Raw genomic sequence first — 18,263 nt, 5'->3', positions numbered from 1 at the left:
GCTGTCACACGCTGTCCTCACCCATCTAACGCGGGCCTCTTCCTCCCTCATGGGGGTAAGCTCTTTGCTCCCTTCCCTCCTCTCTGCAGCCTTCTGTGTGGCGTTACTTTTATGTGAGTGATGTAAACGGTTGACCTGCCCGTCGGGTGACGTGATGGTCCCCAAATCCAGCGTGTCTGAGACTGACTGCTTTTCACCTCTCTCTGGAGTCTGACCTCCTTCCCAGCTTGTCTCAAGGCTTGAAAGCTTGTCCCTTTGCGTCCTGTAGCGCTGCTGCTCCGATGTACCCCCTGCCAGCTCCGGTGGTCCCTGCCGCCCCCCTCCTGCCCTCTGTGTCCCTGCAGAGCCCCCAGGCATGCGTGCGTGTGGCTGACGTTCATCCTGCAGCGCGTCTTCCCTCTTCCCACCCTCATTTTTAAATGACTCACGTTTTTGGTGTGGATGATGCTCCGTCTCCGCCCTACTTTCCAGACACCTCATCCTGACATCCTTTCCTCCCATTGAAACTGGTTCTGACCTTCAGGGTCACCTGACTGTTCCCTTTCCACGTGTGCGGCAGGTGTGCCACCCCGACGTGGGCTCCCTTTCTCCACTCTCCCTGCGCCTCCTCTCTCAGTCACAACACTCCCACGTCGATCCTGTGCGTGGTCCTCTGTGCGTATTTCCTCTGCTGGATTTCAGACAGCTTCCCAGGAGATGATCTGTTAAGTTTATGCATCTTCTTTTTCCTGTAAATAAAAACAACTTTATGTTCCTCAAGTATGTGTTCTCATTTTTTTCTTCTGCTTCCTTGCTGTTGCCTTTCAACAACCATTTAGTGCCTTAACCCATATTAGGTGAAAGAAGGAATTCAGTCAGGCAGGAGACGGTGCCCTGAGATTGGAGAAGGGGCTGCAGTCTAGTTGGCTTCAGATCCTAAGACCTCACTGTCTGCTTTGTGACCCATGGAGCAGGTTGCTTAACGTCTCAAGGGAATTCCTCATTTCAGGGCCTAAGATGCCTATTTGTTTTTGTTTTTGTTTTTCTTCACATTTCTGGAACTAGGATTTGTGACGCATCAGTGGCACCTCACAGTTGGTGTCATTTGGGGTGTTTTATGTGGTTACTCGCATGCACGTGTGTAGACTTGGTTTTGTTCATATCAGTGCTACTTTCTTGTCTGAATGAGTTTAAAAGAGCTCTTTGGTAAGAGTAAAGTAATTCTAAGAGGTAACAAAGGATCCCATTATAATTTAGTTGGCAGCATATTCCCTCCTTTTCTGGTAATATAATAATGCATCTTAAAATCCATAGCATCTTAGATTTCATAAAAAACAGTTTTTAAAAAGATGTAAGGTGTGAGGATTAAGGATGATGTAAATTTCAAGGAAGGGTTCCAGACACACATTGAAATCTCAAGAGATGATACCCGGTGTTGTCATTAGTAGTGATATTGTCATATTTACTGGTGAGAAAAAAAACAGAAGTAAGGCAGTTCTTTTGAGGGGGGCGGTCATACACTTCAAAATCGTTGGCTTTTGGCTGATTTCAGATCTAATTCACATTGACGTGAAGTTGTGCCTTCCTGTCTGAGGCACACACCAGCTTAGGTGCTGAAGATGCCGAAAGACAGTCACAGCCCCTCTGCCCCTGCCCTGGCACCAGGTGTACAGGGCACGCTTGTAGTGGGGCAGACGGGAGCTTCCAGGGTTGGGGGTGGCGGGCAGGGCAAGGAACTCACAAAGGCACCTGCAAGAGGAGAGCTATGACGAAGAAGATGAGCGGTGTTGAATCTCGAGAGTTCAGCACCAGCAGAAGCTCCAAGGGGTGTGTTCTCGGGCACATCTGCCTGGCCAGTGCGCCAAGTGATGGGGCCTTGAGAGGAATCTGAGAGTCTGAATACGTTAAGACTTGAACTATAGGGTTTTCTCTGTGAGGCCTCGGGTCAGCTGCTGTGGTTGTGAGCAGGTTGGACTAAAATGGAGGGGAATCTAAAATGCATTCAGCCTCTTTAAATTGGTTCACTGAGGTGTGCTGTGAAATACCGCTGTAGCTGGGGGGCGGTGTGTTTTCTAGTGTAGATTTTTTTAGAGATAAACCTCTTACAAATGATGGTTTTTTCCTTGATAATACTGTTTCATTATTCCCGTCCTACTAAACTAATAATGTTCCTGTTTCTGTTTGATAGCAGAGCTAACTGAACGCTGCTTTACTTGGCCCGTGTGCCAGCTCTGAAGTCACTCCTGAAACGTGGGAACTGCCCTCCTCCTGCTAAGTTCACGGCTGTGTTTTTGCTCCTGCCCCGCAGGTGTGTGTATGTGGGAAATCCTGATGCATGGGGTGAAGCCCTTTCAAGGCGTGAAGAACAATGACGTGATCGGGCGCATCGAGAATGGGGAGAGACTGCCCATGCCTCCCAACTGCCCTCCCACTCTCTACAGCCTCATGACCAAGTGCTGGGCGTACGACCCCAGCCGGCGGCCCCGCTTCACTGAGCTCAAAGCTCAGCTCAGGTAGGAGTGGGGTGGGGGTCCGGGCTGGGGCAGGGGTGGGGGCAGGCCTTGGCTGCCTCTCCCTGGCAGATCCTCTTCTCAGTACATCTTGGGCAAGCATGATTACATTACTGATTTGTGTTTATTTACACCTCGTTAGTCTTAAGGACGTGTCTTAGAGTCTTTCTAAAGTTGAGAAGGTGATCAGATCTCCCTGGCCTGACTGCTCGGCACCGCTCCTGGGTCCTTCCTGACCTGGTCCCCGCTCAGCTCTTCATCTCTCTGCACACACTCCGCCTTCCGCTCCAGCAGCACCCAGCCCCTGACCGCCTGGATCTCCCGCACTGTTCTCTGCCTTTCTTTCCACCCCCCTGCACCCCTGTTGCCCCTGGGGTGCCCCTCTTCAGTCTTCACAGCCCAACTCAGGTGTCGCCTCCCTAATCCCACCCACCCCCAAAAGAGACAGGCCTACCCGTGTGGTGTCCTCTCAGAGCTTGTGTTATCTACCGTAGCTCAGACGCCCACCTTGCCCGCTCCGGGGCTGCCTCCTGCGGCCCCTGCTCTGTGCCAGGCGCCACTAGACCCAAGCCTACAGCAGCCCCGTCCCCGGGGGGAGCACACGGCGCTCCTCAGCGTGCTGAGTGTCGGGAGGGGCTGTGCAGAGCTGACCGTCCACTGGGCGGCCTTCGTGCAGCTTACGCATTCCTGTAGCCCCGAAGCAGAGCTTAGGACCAGTACCTCATCCGTGTTCAGGAAGCAGTTGTTGAATTAAGTCTAGATTGAGGCTTAATACTTGAGTCAGCAGGACACTTTAATATAACACATAAGCCAGCCAGCCAGTACCATGGTTTAATGTGCCAAATCACCTGCCTCCTATTTGGGGTACTCCCTGATCTTAGCTAAGTTTCTTTATTTGCTGTATTTCAGTCTTTTTTCACAAAACTCACTGAATGTCAGGGTGCAGAATCCCGGGCAGCTCCTGTAGCCCGCCCTCACCACCAGGGCTTGAACCCTCCAGCCTGGCTCAGTACAGGCGGCTCAACACAGAAAATGATTCCAGGAGGGAGCAGCAGGGCCTGGGTGCGAGGTGGGAGCCAGTTGTCCAGTCAGCAGCTGTTGTGCTGTGTCTCCTCGTTCTAGGCTAGGCTCTGTGGGTCCAGAGGGAGCATGCACAGTCCTGACCCCGGATCTTGAAGTCCGGCGGAGGAGGCGGGTGTTGATGTCCTTGGCCGCACCGTGACTCCCGCGACGCCCACCTCCGTCCTGCTGCAGGGCCTCTCTGTGATGGCACCTCAGGTCTCTTGAGACAGCTTTCTCCAGGCTGAAAGTCTCCATACGGTTCAGCTATATGCACTGCCAGTGTTGGGGCCCACTTTCAAACATGCTTTATTTCATGGTTTGCTCCTACATGTGTTTGGTTCCTTGTTGACCTTTCCTTGGAGTTTGACAGTTTCTGTCCCTGAACCTCTCCACTTTGATGCCAGACTCTGCGGCACATCCTTCCCCGTCATTCGGGGTATCGACCAACTTCTCCTCATCCCCTCAGCCCCTTCAGGGTTCATTGTCTTAACCCCCTGTGGCTTTGCTCCCAGCTGCATCTGCCATTGGCTTCTGTTCTACCTTTTCTCACTGGCCCCAGGCCTGGGCTCCCCGCTGCAGGACACTGTGTATCCTGGAACACAGCTGCTGTGGGTCCTCCTGCATGGCTCTTGCCCATGCCTTCTGTGGGTCATGGTGGGGCCTTTGTCTCCACCAGCATCGGGAAGCCATCAGTAATTCCCCGCCTGCCTGCGCACACCAGCTGACCAGCTAGGGAATCCTCACCTCCGTGTCTGCAGACCTACTCCCCTCGCCCTGCACGCCTCACCCGTCAGTCTTACCCGAGCTCCCTGCTCAGGACAGCTTTCAGTGGGTTCTTGCCACGCCGTCAGGTAGAGGCTTGCAGAGTAGCAGTTGGGGCTCCTCGAGTCTCGGCCGATGCCCTCCTGCCCTTTCTCACACCGTGGCCATGCTAACCCGCACCTCCGCCTGGAAGGCACCCACCCGCACCTGCCGAGATGGGCCCTGGTATCCTCCTCGGCTTCCTCCCTGCTCTGCCCGCAGGCTGCCCGGAGTTCTGGCTGCTTCTGGCCATGCTCGCCCTGCGCAGCCCCAGGCGGCCGTGGCCCGGTCCAGTCAGCTGCCCCAACACTGGGCACCACGTGGCTGGGCCAGTGCTGGTCACTGGGCAGGAGGACCAGACACTTTTCCTGCCCTCGAGGAGCTCACAGTCTAGTACGTCTCATCCCCTACTAGACTGAAGCTCCTTGAGGACAGGGATCGTCATACTCACCTTGGTGTCGCCCGACCCCCAGGCCAGGCTCTGGGACCCAGTGAGGACCACACAGCCGCCGAGCCCATGCTCGGCACACAGCAGTGCTGACGTGGCCGGAGGATGGCATGAAGGTGGGGTAGCTCCCCAGAGCGTCCAGGGTGAGGGTTTAGGGCGAAGCGCAAGTATTTTATATGCACCACACGCACGTGTATAAAAACATCAGGTCCCAGTTTATAGATGTTTTCTTGTGACCAGGTAGCACGGATCCTTGAGTATTAGTTTATCCTGTTTGTTTTGTATTAGTCAGAAATGAAACAACTTTGTATTTGGAACATGTAGAATATGGCTACCAAATAAGCCAAATAAAATACAACTTTGTAACATAATAGCTTGCCTGGATAGCTATATGTAACAATGAATCACAAAAAAATAGAATCTTTTAGTAATTTTTCTGGAAGTTTTATTATATGCAAGATTCAAAGAAAATAATAAATTTTGGGTGATGCTTATCCCAGGTCACTTAAAAATGTTTCCCAATCCCATTCTTCTTGTCTGCTGTAAGAGAAACACTGCAGACAGACTCAGGTTCTCATGGGCTCGTCTCCTCTGGAATAGGACCGCCGCTTGTTTTCACTGTGTCCTAAGTTAAGAACAGTAGCTCTCAGAGACTCTTGTTGGCAGAGGGGACCTACTGGGATGGGTCAGCTCTGACCGAAAGGCCGGTCTTCCTCCTGTCCTGGGTCCTTGTTTGTAAATGTGCCTCACTGAGGAGAATGAGATCCAACTCTCAGCAGCCTGTTGGCAAGTGTAAGAAATCCCTCAGTAGGAAATTTCTCATAGTGTATGCCCTAGCATTTCGTACTGTGTTCCTGACAAGTTATAAGAGTGCACTGAGTATTCTTTGAGTGAAGGAATCATTTAGTCCCTTGCTGGTTCAGTTCATCATGTGGCGGATACTGTGCCAAGGAGACCACATAAACCACGGGTGTATTTTCCCATTTGGAGGTTATGTTCAAAGTTAGCATTGTGAGCAGCGCTCTGTGTGACTAAGACATCTGTGCTTCCTTATAGGAAGAGATTGTCAGCTTTATTGCAGGAAAGCATTTAACGCGCGGCTTCTTAAATCCCTTTTCAACAAATGAATGCAATAAATAAAGTTATCCATTTAAATTTTGTACCTTAATTTTTGTTATTTAAAAAATTTTTTGTTGACATGCAAAGATGCGAACTTACAGACATGCCAAGAAGTAAACTTACTGAATTTTCATAAATTGGGCACAGTAACCAGAACAAGAAAACAGCACTGCCCACACCCCAGAAACCCACTAGAGACCTCTTTCCAACTAGCGCCCCCTCCGAGGGTAGCCGCTCGCTGTCGGTCGGTTCTGCCTGTTTTGAGCGTTACGTAAATGCTGTCATTCAGTGTGTACTTGTTTGTTTATGACTTATTTTTGCACAAGACTTAGTTTGAGATCACCGTGTTATTCAGCTGATTGTACCTCATTCTCGTTGCTGTATGTGCACCAATTATGACTCTACCATAGTTTCTCTCTTCTACTACTTTGCGTCTTGGAGCTTTGAGACACAGACAGCATCAAGACTGCTGCTGTGTGGACATAGCAGACGTGTCTTTGGGGAGCACATGTGCACAAGTGCCTGGTGGGTGCATGTTCACGCATCCGCGTGCGTGCAGGCTGTGGCTTTATGTACCGACAGCGCCTGTTTGTCTAAGTGGATGCGCCTGTGCAGCATCCCCGGCAGTGATGAAACCTCCTGTTGCTCCAGCCATGGTTTCTTTGAACCTTTGGGAATTGATCCTTGTTTCTAAGCACGTCACTTTCACATGTGAAGGGTAGGTTAAACAAACAAATATAAGTGGTATATAAACAATTTACCTGATCTTTTCGATCCTAACGAACACTGCCCTAGTAAGTGTCTGCCGAGAAGGCTCCCCAGTCCCTGGGCGCTTCAGGAAGCCCGGTGAACCGCCACTGTGTTCACTGGGAGCAGGTCTCCATCCTCTGCAGGCACCTGTAGAATCACAGCGTTGAAAACCAGCGTGGGCTGAGTGCCATGAACTCGCACACAGCACTTCATCTGAGCCCTCATGGCCCTTGGAGGTGTGGATGATGTTGTCATCAGTTTACAAGTGGGGAAATGGAAACAGGCCAGGTGGCTGACCGACCGCGGCTCACGACCTGGGATTCAAGGCAAGTCCACCTGAGTCCGGGGCACAGGCTGTCAACTGTCACGCTCTGCACTTTGATCTGAGACCCAGCTAAAGTCAGTAAGCTCCCTGGCTATGATTATTACTGGTGGGCAAACTCTTAACACTGTTTAGTTTAAAAGGAAAAAGAAGAAAGAAAAACACTGTTACATGGAATGCCTGCAGCTGGTTTTCTTAAATTTGCTTGAGTGTCAGGCAGAGAAAGTCCCGCAGAACAAAGGCAGTGTCTCTGGCTTAGGCACAGGCCCCCAGGGACTTGGAAGGCTCTGGCTTAGGCACAGGCCCCCAGGGACTTGGAAGGGTGGCATAGTTCCCGTGGGCCGTCACTGCTGCGCTGCTGCGCCCTGCGTGTGCTGCGCTTGGCCGCTGTGGCCTCTGTGGTCCCCAGGTGCGTGGGGGCAGTGCTCTCCGCCTCCGTGAGGGTGAGTCTCTGGGGGCCCTGTGGCAGCTGGAGGCAGCCGCCCGGTGTGCGTCAGCCGGGGCCTGCGCTTGCCTGCTGGGTCCTCATCCCGTGTCCGCAACGCATAGCCTTGTCTTCAGCTTGGGTCTGGGGCAGTGCTGGCTGCTGTGTGTTGTTGCTATAACTTGATATTGTCGTGTTTGCTTCTTAACTTTATCATACAAAACTGGCCTTCGAGAAATCTATTTGACCTGGAGGAGGGCATGCCAACCCATTCCAGTATTCTTGCCTAGAGAATCCCCGTAGACAGAGGATCCTGGGGGGCTACAGTCCATGGGGTCACAAAGAGTCGGACACAACTGAAGCGACTGAGCACACATGCATGGCCTTGGGCGAGTGACTTAGACTCCCTGGAAGAGTGGAATCAGGAGTCCAACTCTACTCCAGAACTAAATAAAGTCATCTAAAATGCATTTAGTTTTCATGCTTGTGGTGGGCACACATACTTGGTAAGTAATAGTAAAAACAAAGCTCCATCTGAACATCCACAGGGGACCTGAAAGTCTTGGGCACAGAAAATGATCAGTTGCTGTTTTAAAAAACGCTAATTATTCACATTTAAAAGTGGTAGCTATTGTTGTCCAGATACCAAAATGCAAGGCACATCTTTTTGACATTTTGTAGATGTCTTATGGACATCTTCTACAGGCGTAATTTTTTTTAAAATCCTTTCTGATTCTTCATTTATTCTAAAACGTGAACTCTACATTAAAAACTCTAGGTTTGACTATAACATGAGATTACTTGTGCTTCTTCGGTGTATTTTTCAGGTGGTTTTGTATCTGCTCCCAAAATTCCTCTCAAAGGTGGTGTCTGAATTCCCTCTTAGTCATCATATCAGCATCTTCCTTCTCGTTGCCATCTTGCTGGTCCCGGTCTTATCTAGATGAGTAGCCTGTTTTTCAATTATTCCTGTATTTACAGTGTAAAGTGTCTGGGGCCTTAGCCTTCCCAGTAATAAAAAATAAATAGTAAATATAAACTTAATAGGAACTTAATGTACAATTTAAACTGTTTTCCATGAAAAATTAATCCTACCTGTCCTTCCATGTGGGGACCCCACAACCTGATGTTCAGACCTTTACAGGTGTGGCTTTGCTTTACCTTCAGCTCCGCAGCTTGGTTCTGCGTGAAGTAAACAAATTTCTGGGGAGATTTGAACTTAAATTTCATAAAAGTTAACCCTTTGTATTTACGTGGCTTCACAGACCATTTACCTTGCTGATCTCACAATAATTCTCAAGGATGAGATACCGTTGCCCTTTTCACTCAAGGCTCAAAACACCCTGTGACTTGCCTGGATCATGCAGCCAACACAGGATGGGTGCAAGACCCAAGCCCTCTTCTCCCCAGCCCAGGACCAGTGTCCTGGTCTCTACCCCGGGGTGGCCCCTACCCACTAGGGGGGTTGCTGGCTGCCCCGCCCCTGCACTCCTCCTCACTCTGTTGGCTTCCCCGCCTTGTCTTGTTTGTAAGAGAACTTTGGATGAAGCTCCCCACGCAGCTGGAATCCACATGTTTACCAGTTACCATCTGAAGGCCGCCCCCGGCGCCCACAGCGAAATCCTCACACTCTCTGGGCAGCTGCCGTCACTCCTGCCTTCACCCATGTTTCTGGCACAGTCTCTTCTCTCTGTTCCTAATTCCCTTTCCCCGAATGTCGTCTTCAGGGTTCTCCCTGAAAACGTGGAGAAAGAATGGAGCAGACATGGACATCTGCCCTCCCGTCTGGACAGTGGAGGACCAGTGGCTGCAGGTTAAGGGGGCGGGCAGGTGAGGTGGGTGCAGGGGCTCCGAGACCAATGGGAGCAGCGCTGGCTCCGTGTGGGTCCCGGGTCCCCGGGCACCTCACCTAGACTGGAGGACGCAGCAGCCCCTGGAGCACCCAGTCCGTTCTCGGTGAAGGGGGCTGGTGCTGCAAAGCCACGGGCTTACCTTCTGCACCTCTTCCTTAATGCGGCCCCCCCCCCCCCCGCCCCCGCAAACTTGCAATTTAGAAATACCATTTGTGTCAGACTTTAGTGATTGCTCTAAGTATTACACTGTACATCTTTTAACTTTTCACCATCTTGTTGTTCAGTCGTGTCCGACTCTTTGTGACCCCGTGGACTGCAGCACGCCAGGTTTCCCTGCCCTTTGCCATCTCCTGGAGCTTGCTCAAACTCTTGTCCGTTGGTTGGTGATGTCTACTTAGACTTAATCTCTGTATTTCACTTGAAATTACTGCCTCAATCCTTTCTGCTCTAGATGTCATATATATTCATATATGTTAGTAATCTCATAGGATTCCACTTTGTGTTTTAAATAGCATTTTAAGGAAAGTAAGGCGGAAATCGAGTGAAGAGGAACTAAAAAGCCTCTTGATGAAAGTGAAAGAGGAGAGTGAAAAAGTTGGCTTAAAGCTCAACATTCAGAAAACGAAGATCATGGCATCTGGTCCCATTACTTCATGGGAAATAGATTGGGAAACAGTGGAAACAGTGTCAGACTTTATTTTTCTGGGCTCCAAAATCACTGCAGATGGTGACTGCAGCCATGAAATTAAAAGACGCTTACTCCTTGGAAGGAAAGTTATGACCAACCTAGATAGCATATTCAAAAGCAGAGACATTACTTTGCCAACAAAGGTCCATCTAGTCAAGGCTATGGTTTTTCCTATGGTCATGTATGGATGTGAGAGTTGGACTGTGAAGAAAGCTGAGCGCTGAGGAATTGATGCTTTTGAACTGTCGTATTGATGCTTTTGAACTGTGGTGTTGGAGAAGACTCTTGAGAGTCCCTTGGACTGCAGGGAGATCCAACCAGTCCATCCTAAAGGAGATCAGTCCTGGGTGTTCACTGGAAGCACTGATGCTAAAGCTGAAACTCCAATACTTTGGCCACCTCATGCGAAGAGTTGACTCATTGGGGGCAGGAGGAGAAGGGGATGACAGAGGATAAGATGGCTGGATGGCATCACGGACTCGATGGACGTGAGTTTGAATGAACTCTGGGAGTTGGTGATGGAGAGGAAGGCCTGGCGTGCTGCAATTCATGGGGTCGCAAAGAGTCGGACACGACTGAGTGACTGAACTGAACAGAAGGGGGAAATCTTAACATTTAACTCCAAACAGTGCTCTTTGTTCTTCCCTAAAGACCTTTCTTGAATTATCTATCAAAGAACTTCTTTAGCATTTCTTGTGGTGTGAACCTGTTGGTTAATTTGGGGCGGTGGTGTTTTTTTTTTAATCTGAAAATGAATTGAGCTTCATTTCACTGTATACAGAGCTCTAAACCGATGGCATTTTTCCTTTTTTTTTTTCCTTTCAGCACCTTAAAGCTTTCTTTCACTATCTTCCAAGGAGAAGTCACTGGTCTTTCAAATTATTCTTCAACTTATGTCATGTGTCATTTTTTTTCTGGCTGCTTCCATAATCTGCTCTTTATTTTTGGTTTTCACCAGTTTATAACTAGGATGTGCTTGGGTATGGTTTATTCACTGTATTTGGGCTTCACTGAACCTCTTGAGTCTGTAAATGTGTCATTTCTTCAGCTGTTTTTTTCTGCTCCATTTTCTCTCTACTTTTAAAACTCTCATTCTGTGTATGTTAAATCTTTTGATAGCGGTCCTTCAACAGAGTCCAGAGACTCTGTTCTTTCTCTCTTTTCCCCCAGTCTCCCTCAGACCGGATAAGTTTTGTTGATATATTTATCCTTAGTCTCCCTGACTCTCCTCTCATCTCCATCCTACTGATCATCCAGTCCCATGGAGATTTTATTTCAGATATTCTGGTTTTCATTATGAAATTCTCATTTGACTCTTTTTTATAGTTTCTATTTCTCTGTTGACATTTCCTATCTTTTCATTAACTATGAACGAATTTTCCTATATGTCCTTGAAAATAACAGCTCTTTGAAGTCCTGGCTTGCTATTTCCAATTTCTGAGTCACCATTGGAGTCAGCTTCCTTTAGATTTCTTTTCCTCTTGGACTGGGTTACATTTTAGTGTGTGTTTGTGTATCACGTGGTTTTAGATTATGCCCCGGACTTGTGGCTGATAAGTTGTGGCAACTCCGGATTCAGTGTCATTCCTCTGAAGACAGGTTGGTTAGCAGGCAGCTAACTAGGCAGGTCTCAATTGCAAGCTTGCTCCGTTCTATGAGCTGCAGTCTCAATTCCGCTGAGTTCAGTCTCAGCTGGGCCGCCTGGAGCCTGCCCTATATGTGCATGGTACAGGGGTCAGCAAGTGATTCAGGCAGAATTTATACTCAGAATGTGAAGTACCCCCTCCCTGGCTCTCTTCTTCCTGGCATTCCCCCCTCATTTTCCACCGGCTGTGGCGACCCAAGCTCAGTCCTTTGGTTCTTCAAACCACTAGGGTGGCTGCCGGCTCTTTGGCCAGTGGCCATCATCGTGGGACCTCACCCGGTGCCATTCTTTCCTCCTAGCGTCCCTCCCCCCCAGACCTGACTGCTCAGTGCTGTCTCAGGTCCTAGTTGTTGTCTAGGTTCTCTCTTCTGACCTAGTCTCTGCAAGAGGAGGGTCACGTAGGAGCTTCTCCAACTTGCCCAAAATACCAGAGAGGTTACCATTTTAAAGTAAGATTCTAGTAGAAATAACTTTTAAAAATTTTGAGACGTGTGACATGGTAGCCAAGCAGAAGTGGGTAACTTCCTGAAGTTTGAGACACACAGTAAGTAGAGCAAAATGCAGATTTTGTGTTCGTGAAACGAGATGCTGGGTCTGCTGTGTGTGTTGGTAAGAGAAGGAGAGGAGAACCCCGTGCTGCAGAGGTTGCTGTGGCTGCAGACACCGTGCCACCATCCCAGCCTTGTCTCAGGCCTCCAGACTTGTTTTCTGCAAAGATCCCCGGGCGGGGGTGGGGGGAGTGCCTGTTGAAAGGTCAATTCCATTCCTTTGTGGTGAGGCAGTGTTGAGTAATTATAAGAGATCATGTTTCAAAACTGGTATTCCCATGAACTTGCTAAAACAAGCCATTTCCCTCTTGGCTTCCCCCCCCCCCCCCCTTCGGTTTCTTGGTGCTCTTTCTCTGGGTATTTTCCAGATTAGCCTAAGTAGCTATGAATCCAGACTGATTTTCTATCCAAAGCAAATTTTGTGATGTCATCAGAAAATCATTATGTTTAGGTGATCCAAGTCCGATCTTTTTTTTTTTTTTTTTTTAAAGTTATTTAAGCATAGAAGAAATGTGGTTTCAAAGGAAAGAATAGCAGTGTAATCGCTATCAGGAAGAACACTGCAGAAATGAAATAGATTAAAAAAAAAAACCCAAGGCATGTAAAAGTACAGAACTAGATAGCATTTATTGAAATGCCCTACTGGCTTCCTTCCCCTGCTTTATCTCTCCATCCTAACAGTGAATGGGATGGGCAGTGTCATTGTTCTTTATGTACGAGGACACAAGTTGAGATGCCCTGGGTGCCTGTGGTTACCCAGCTCCCAGCTCTGTCCTTTCTGCTGGGATGGTGGGAGCAGCTGGTCCCCCCTCAGGACCGGTCACCCCGTCCACTCGAAAGCTCGCGCTGGAGATTTGCTTTAGTATCTCCGCTTCGTGGTGGGAACGAAGAAGCTGTCAGACCTCTTTCTTGCTCTCCATGAAGATACCTTAGACGTGAAGTCACATCCTGGGAAAGCGCTCCACGGCAGCTTGCGGAGCCTGGGAGGCCAGGCTCACAGAGGTGCTGCCGCCGGAGTCAGAGCTTTCACAGGCTCACGTCCTTTTACTCTGAGCCGGCGATGGGTTTGACTTTTTTTCCTAAACTGAGGAAAGTAAAAACAAAACTCACGTTAAATAGTTTTTTCCCTCTCTTCCCAGTTCTCTTCTAGATAAGGCTCGTGGATAAAACAAAGAATGATTACCACATGCTCTAATGTTTGTTAAATGAGAAGTCTTACTATCTTCTATTGCTTTATCTCTCGGTGGGTTTGAGACTTAGAAACCACCGTCCCAGGAAGAACCATGCGGGCTCATTGCCAGTTCACATTAGGCAGCTAAAAGCTCTCAAATGGAATGTATTGCTACTAAAAATATTTGTAGTTTGGGAAAATATGTTTAAATTTGACCTCCTTGACACTCTGCGCATTCCAGTTTTTTTGCTCTGGGTTCCGCAGCGACTGTAAAGAGAAAAGCTCAGAAATGTCTTCATGGGCACTCTTACTCCATCTATGGAAGAGTCTTTCCCTTGTAAAACCAAATTATTTATGAGTTATTTATATTCTGAGCTGCTCTAAGCAACAAATTACTTCTTCTCAGAAACATTTTGACGTTATCTTGGTTATGAGGCTGCCTGGTTACCCTGCGTTTGTGTCCAGTGTAGCAGGTGGTGAAGGATTGAGAAGGAGGACTCAGAAGGGAGTCAGTGGGTCAGAGAAGAGGGGCACCGTGAGTGTGGGTGCAAGGGTCGGGGTAGGGGGGGCCCGAGGGGTCTCCCGACGGCAAGGGCCTCCCGCGATACATTTGGAGGTGTTTGTGGGGGGCAGTCACCTTCAGGTCAGGGTGACCCAGTTCTGAAGACAGACGTAGAGTGCCTTCATGGGGGCTGTTTGAAGTAGAGTTGCCATTGCCTTTAAAAATATGTCACACTTGGCCTTCTCACAGCTTGCCTTATTTTAACAATTTGAGGAAGTTAGAAATAAGGACGGTTTGGTTTGCTTTTGTTTTTTGCTTCATTTTTTTGTTTTGATTTTTGGGACTTTCAGTTGTTTAAAACTACAAAAATTTTGGAAATTCTGATTTGGAGTCTGTTACTTATTTTGAGGGTCAAGTGATTGAGAGCAGGGTGCTCGTGATCGGAGCGGGCACTCTCTCAGGCCGGTGGACCCCTGCTCCCGTTGGCCTGCCCGTGTCCCCTGTGAGGCGTAGGCCTGAGGCGCGCCGTCTTCCTCGGTGGCCCACGCGCACGCTCGCCTGTGCTGGCTTCAGTGCCCGCCGTCCTGTCGTCACTGCAGCAGTGTGATCCAGGCTCTGTGCTCATTCTGGGCGCGTGGGAACGGGGAGTTCTCAGTGCAGCAGGGGCCACAGCCTCTCAGACAGGCATACACGGTGCATTTTGACCCGTGAATCATGGGATCATAGCCAGGTCCCCACGGTGCTGGCTCTCGGGCACAGCGGCCTCGAGGGTGCCACCGGTCCTGCCCTGTCGTTTAAAAGTTTAGTGTTGTTTTCTCAGCCACGATGGTCTACATGGAGTGGGAAGGAAACCGAAATCATATTTTGAAGAGGGGGTGGGCTCTTCTGACTAAATTTCGCTTTTCTCTAAGTGCTGATGTGGTCATTGAGGAAAACATTCCCTTCCCTTTAAAAAAAAAAAAACCTCCCATGTGTAGTGAGGGCTTGCTGACTCAGGGCGGTCGGGAGATGGATTGTGCATCTTCTCCTGCTATAGCTGCGTGAGAAGCAGCCTGCCCTCACCTCCGGCAGGGCAGCCGGAGCGTCTTCTGCAAACAGGCGAGCGATTCCCAGATTAGAAGGGGAGGCTCTGGGGCAGCTCACCTCACCCTCTCACGGACGCCTCCCTGGGAGGCTGGGGCTGAAGCAGCCTCCGTATGCAGCTGCGGGGTGGCGGGTGGGGGCCGCTGTCTGCGCCCGGAGGACCGAGGTCCCTGCCGCCCGGGGCCGGGGTGGCGGGGTTGGGGTGGGGGACCGGCGCCTGGGCTCCGAGCCCTGAGCTGCCTGGCGGGTGAGCAGCCGCGAGACCGGTGCTGAGCTGTGTGTGTGAAGGCAGCAGGAATTTCAGAAGAGTTTCCTTTCTTCCTGACGAGACGAAGTGCTGGTTAAAGTGAAAGCTGGCAGGAAGGTCGTCCGGGCCGTTTGGGGCGTGTCTCCTACAGCGCTGATGTGGTGCCCCCGTGGGGCTTGCTCGGGGAAGCAGTCCCGCTGAAGGGAGCCGGGCGTCTAGACCGTCCATCCTGGCTCCGCTCTGGTTTTTCAGCTTCTCCCTTCCCAGCCAGCTGTCCTTCCTTACCTGGGCTGTGGCTGTAAGCGGACCTGCCCTTTGCATCCAGGCTTCTCTGGAGTCCTTCTGGGAAGCTGGAAACCCGATCCTCTCTCCCTTTCTCATTGGGGCTCCTGGCGGCAGGGCGGGTCCCGAGTGTTCCAGCTCCTGGCAGCAGCTCCCTCACACCCTGTGTTGTCTCCCCAGCACAATCCTGGAGGAAGAGAAGGTCCAGCAAGAAGAGCGCATGAGGATGGAGTCCAGAAGGCAGGTCACCGCGTCCTGGGACTCTGGAGGGTCCGACGAAGCGCCACCCAAGGTAGCGAGGCCCCCACCCCACCTTGGCATTCCTCCTGCTGACTCTTGAGGGTTTGGTGTAGGCAGCTGCGTGCTATCTGTGGAGAAAACCAAACAGCAGGTTATTCTAAGAGTCAGCACTGCAACTTTGGTTTCTTATTTGCTTCTCTGAGTACCACCCTCCTGTGCACTCATTTTCCTAATCTGTGCTACAGCCTCCAGCTGTTTGAAGCCACGGATGGTTGGATTAGATGTGACCTCCCAGCTCCCTGACCACCCGCCCCCCCGCCCCCCGCCCTCATCATCAGGCTGAAGTGAGCATGCCTGGCTCGGGGGTTTCTCTTTGCAGAAGTTGGGGACCTAAGCCGTAAATGCATCGCAGTTTGCTTTGCTTTGCTTTGAGAGGAGTCTGCTTCCACCTGACCTTGTCCCTTGGGGTTTGGTTTTCTTCTGCTGAGAACCTGGAGCACATTTTCTGCCCTTTTCTCGCCTGTGGCCAGCAGCTGGGTTGTCTGTGGAGCAGGCAGCGCGTTGCATCCGCTTGTTGAGGTTGGTTAGCAGCATCCCGGCCCTGTCCTCCATCCTCCCGGCCTGCAGCCGGTGGCCAGGCCTTCGCGCTGCACAGCCGTGCTGGGGCTGGGAGGCCCTCGATCATTCCCCTCAGGTCAGGATTCTTTGTCCTCCTTTTGCCGTGGACAGGATGGTGTTTTCACACACCAGCTTGTTTGCAGAGAATAATCCAGCTCAGATCATTTTCTGGACAGAATACATAAAAGGCTTTTTTGCAGTTAATGGCGAACTGCTATTTGACATTTGATGAGCTAAAAATATATTAAAAGAACTCTGACAGTTCATTCCCTTTTTGAAAAGTGTTCAGAAATCTGTTTTAACACAATGTGCTAGTAAATATTGTACCTATTTTTTTTTCTTGGTCATTGTTTTAAACTGTGTAACAGGAAATATTATTACACATTTACAGTGAATGCAGGTTATTGACCAAGTTCTTCAGAACTTTAGAGGTGAAGGGTTCTGTAGTCTGGCTTCCTCCACCAGTGGGAGAACTGAGGCCCGGGGAAGGAGGGCCACATGCTTTATTCTGAGGGGTCCCTCTGAGCCAGTTAGTGACGAGACCAGAACATTTCTCTGTCTCTCCTCATTTAGCAACAACAGGTACCCACCAGAAAGCTATAAACCCCAGCTCCTGCGGCCTCCACAGGCCTTCTGCATGTATAGAGGTTTGCCTGTTTTCTCAGCCATAGCTGTGGAATGGTTCAGCACTGGAGAGCCTCGGAATTCATTTCTCAGGCCCGGAAATCAAGTGGATCTACTCACAAGTGGCTCAGATGACCGAGCAGGTTCCCTGCTTGTTCCCGGCCTCACTCTCTTCATCTGTGAAGTGGGGGTACTAGTGTTCCCGCCTCTTAGGGGTGTCGTGACGACCAGATGAGATTGTGTGTTCTCAGCACGTGTTTTGGTTCCGGAAGTGTGAGGAACTCTGTGTGGATGGTGATGAGCACAAACAATACAGCAGTCCCCGAAAACTCACAGAATTGAAGAACCTTTTCCACCTAAACGTGATTTTGTATCTCAATCTCTGTGATTTTTAATAATTTTCACGTGACTTGAGTTTTGAAAGCTCGGCTAGTAAATAAGTTCTTGGGCAGAGGTGGAGGCAGTTGGGCTTCCTTGTATTACAGAATAAAGGTGAAGCCAGCTTAAAATTTTAAATAGCTTCACATTTCTTTCTTTAGGACATTTTCAAAGTGTATATTTTGAGGCTATTTTCTGTAATCAGAAATTGTTCTAGCCTTTAACATGGGTCAGCAGACTGCCCCACTGCCTGTTTTCTGTTGATGAAAATTTATTCTATTGTGTGGACTTACCCCTTCCCTTGCGTTTGTTCATGACTGGGTCCCCCTACACAGTGAACCTAAGTGGTCCAGTTACTGTGTGGCTCAAAAAGATTAAAAAACTACTCTATGGGAATTCCCTGGCAATCCAGTGGTTAGGACCTGGCGTGTTCAATCCCTGGTCAGAGAACTAAGATCCCACAAGCTTTCTTCCAGTCATGAGTTGTCTTTTCACTTTCTTAACCTTGTTATTTATAATGCAAAAGTTTTTAATTCTGACCAAGTTCAATTTATCTTTTTTTCATTTGTTGACTAGCTTTTGGTGTCCGTTGCCTAACCCGGGGTCACAAAGGGCTTCCCTTGTGGCTCAGTTGGTAAAGAATCCACCTGCAACACAGGAGACCTGGGTTCACTTCCTGGGTTGGGAAGATCCCCTGGAGAAGGGAAAGGCTACTCACTCCAGTATTCTGGCCTGGAGATTCCATGGACTGTTTAGTCCATGGGGTCACAAAGAGTCGGACGTGATTAGCGACTTTCACTTCACTTTAGGGTCACTAAGATTTACTCCTGAGCCTTCTTCTTTGAAGAGTTTTATCGTTTTAGCTCTTAGGTTTAGAGATATGATCCATTAGAATGGATTTCTGTGTATGTTGTGTAGACAGGATCCAGCTTCATTTTCACATGTGGTATCCTGATGTCCAGCATTATT

General features: G+C 49.6%; 1 protein-coding gene across 29 annotated transcripts in view; it reads left to right on the top strand.

Moving 5' to 3' along the window:
- Nucleotides 1-18,263, top strand: part of PTK2 (protein tyrosine kinase 2) — a 193,353-nt gene that overhangs the window by 153,758 nt on the left and 21,332 nt on the right. For 26 of the 29 annotated variants that reach the window (XM_044928887.2, XM_044928886.2, XM_044928883.2 and 23 more), the window contains 2 exons: nucleotides 2,288-2,492; nucleotides 15,615-15,726. In XM_044928887.2, coding sequence (XP_044784822.2) covers nucleotides 2,288-2,492; nucleotides 15,615-15,726 — 317 coding nt within the window. Of the gene's footprint in view, nucleotides 1-2,287; nucleotides 2,493-4,795; nucleotides 6,996-13,202; nucleotides 14,921-15,140; nucleotides 15,451-15,614; nucleotides 15,727-18,263 lie in introns of those variants that run through there. The other 3 variants (XM_025264819.3, XM_025264822.3, XM_025264820.3) reach the window with 3 other exon arrangements.

The sequence above is a fragment of the Bubalus bubalis genome, chromosome 15 (assembly GCF_019923935.1).
Source record: "Bubalus bubalis isolate 160015118507 breed Murrah chromosome 15, NDDB_SH_1, whole genome shotgun sequence".
NCBI classification, from domain to species: domain Eukaryota; kingdom Metazoa; phylum Chordata; class Mammalia; order Artiodactyla; family Bovidae; genus Bubalus; species Bubalus bubalis.
The sequence above is the reverse complement of the archived record's forward strand: the minus strand, read 5'-3'. Positions and strand labels throughout refer to the sequence as shown.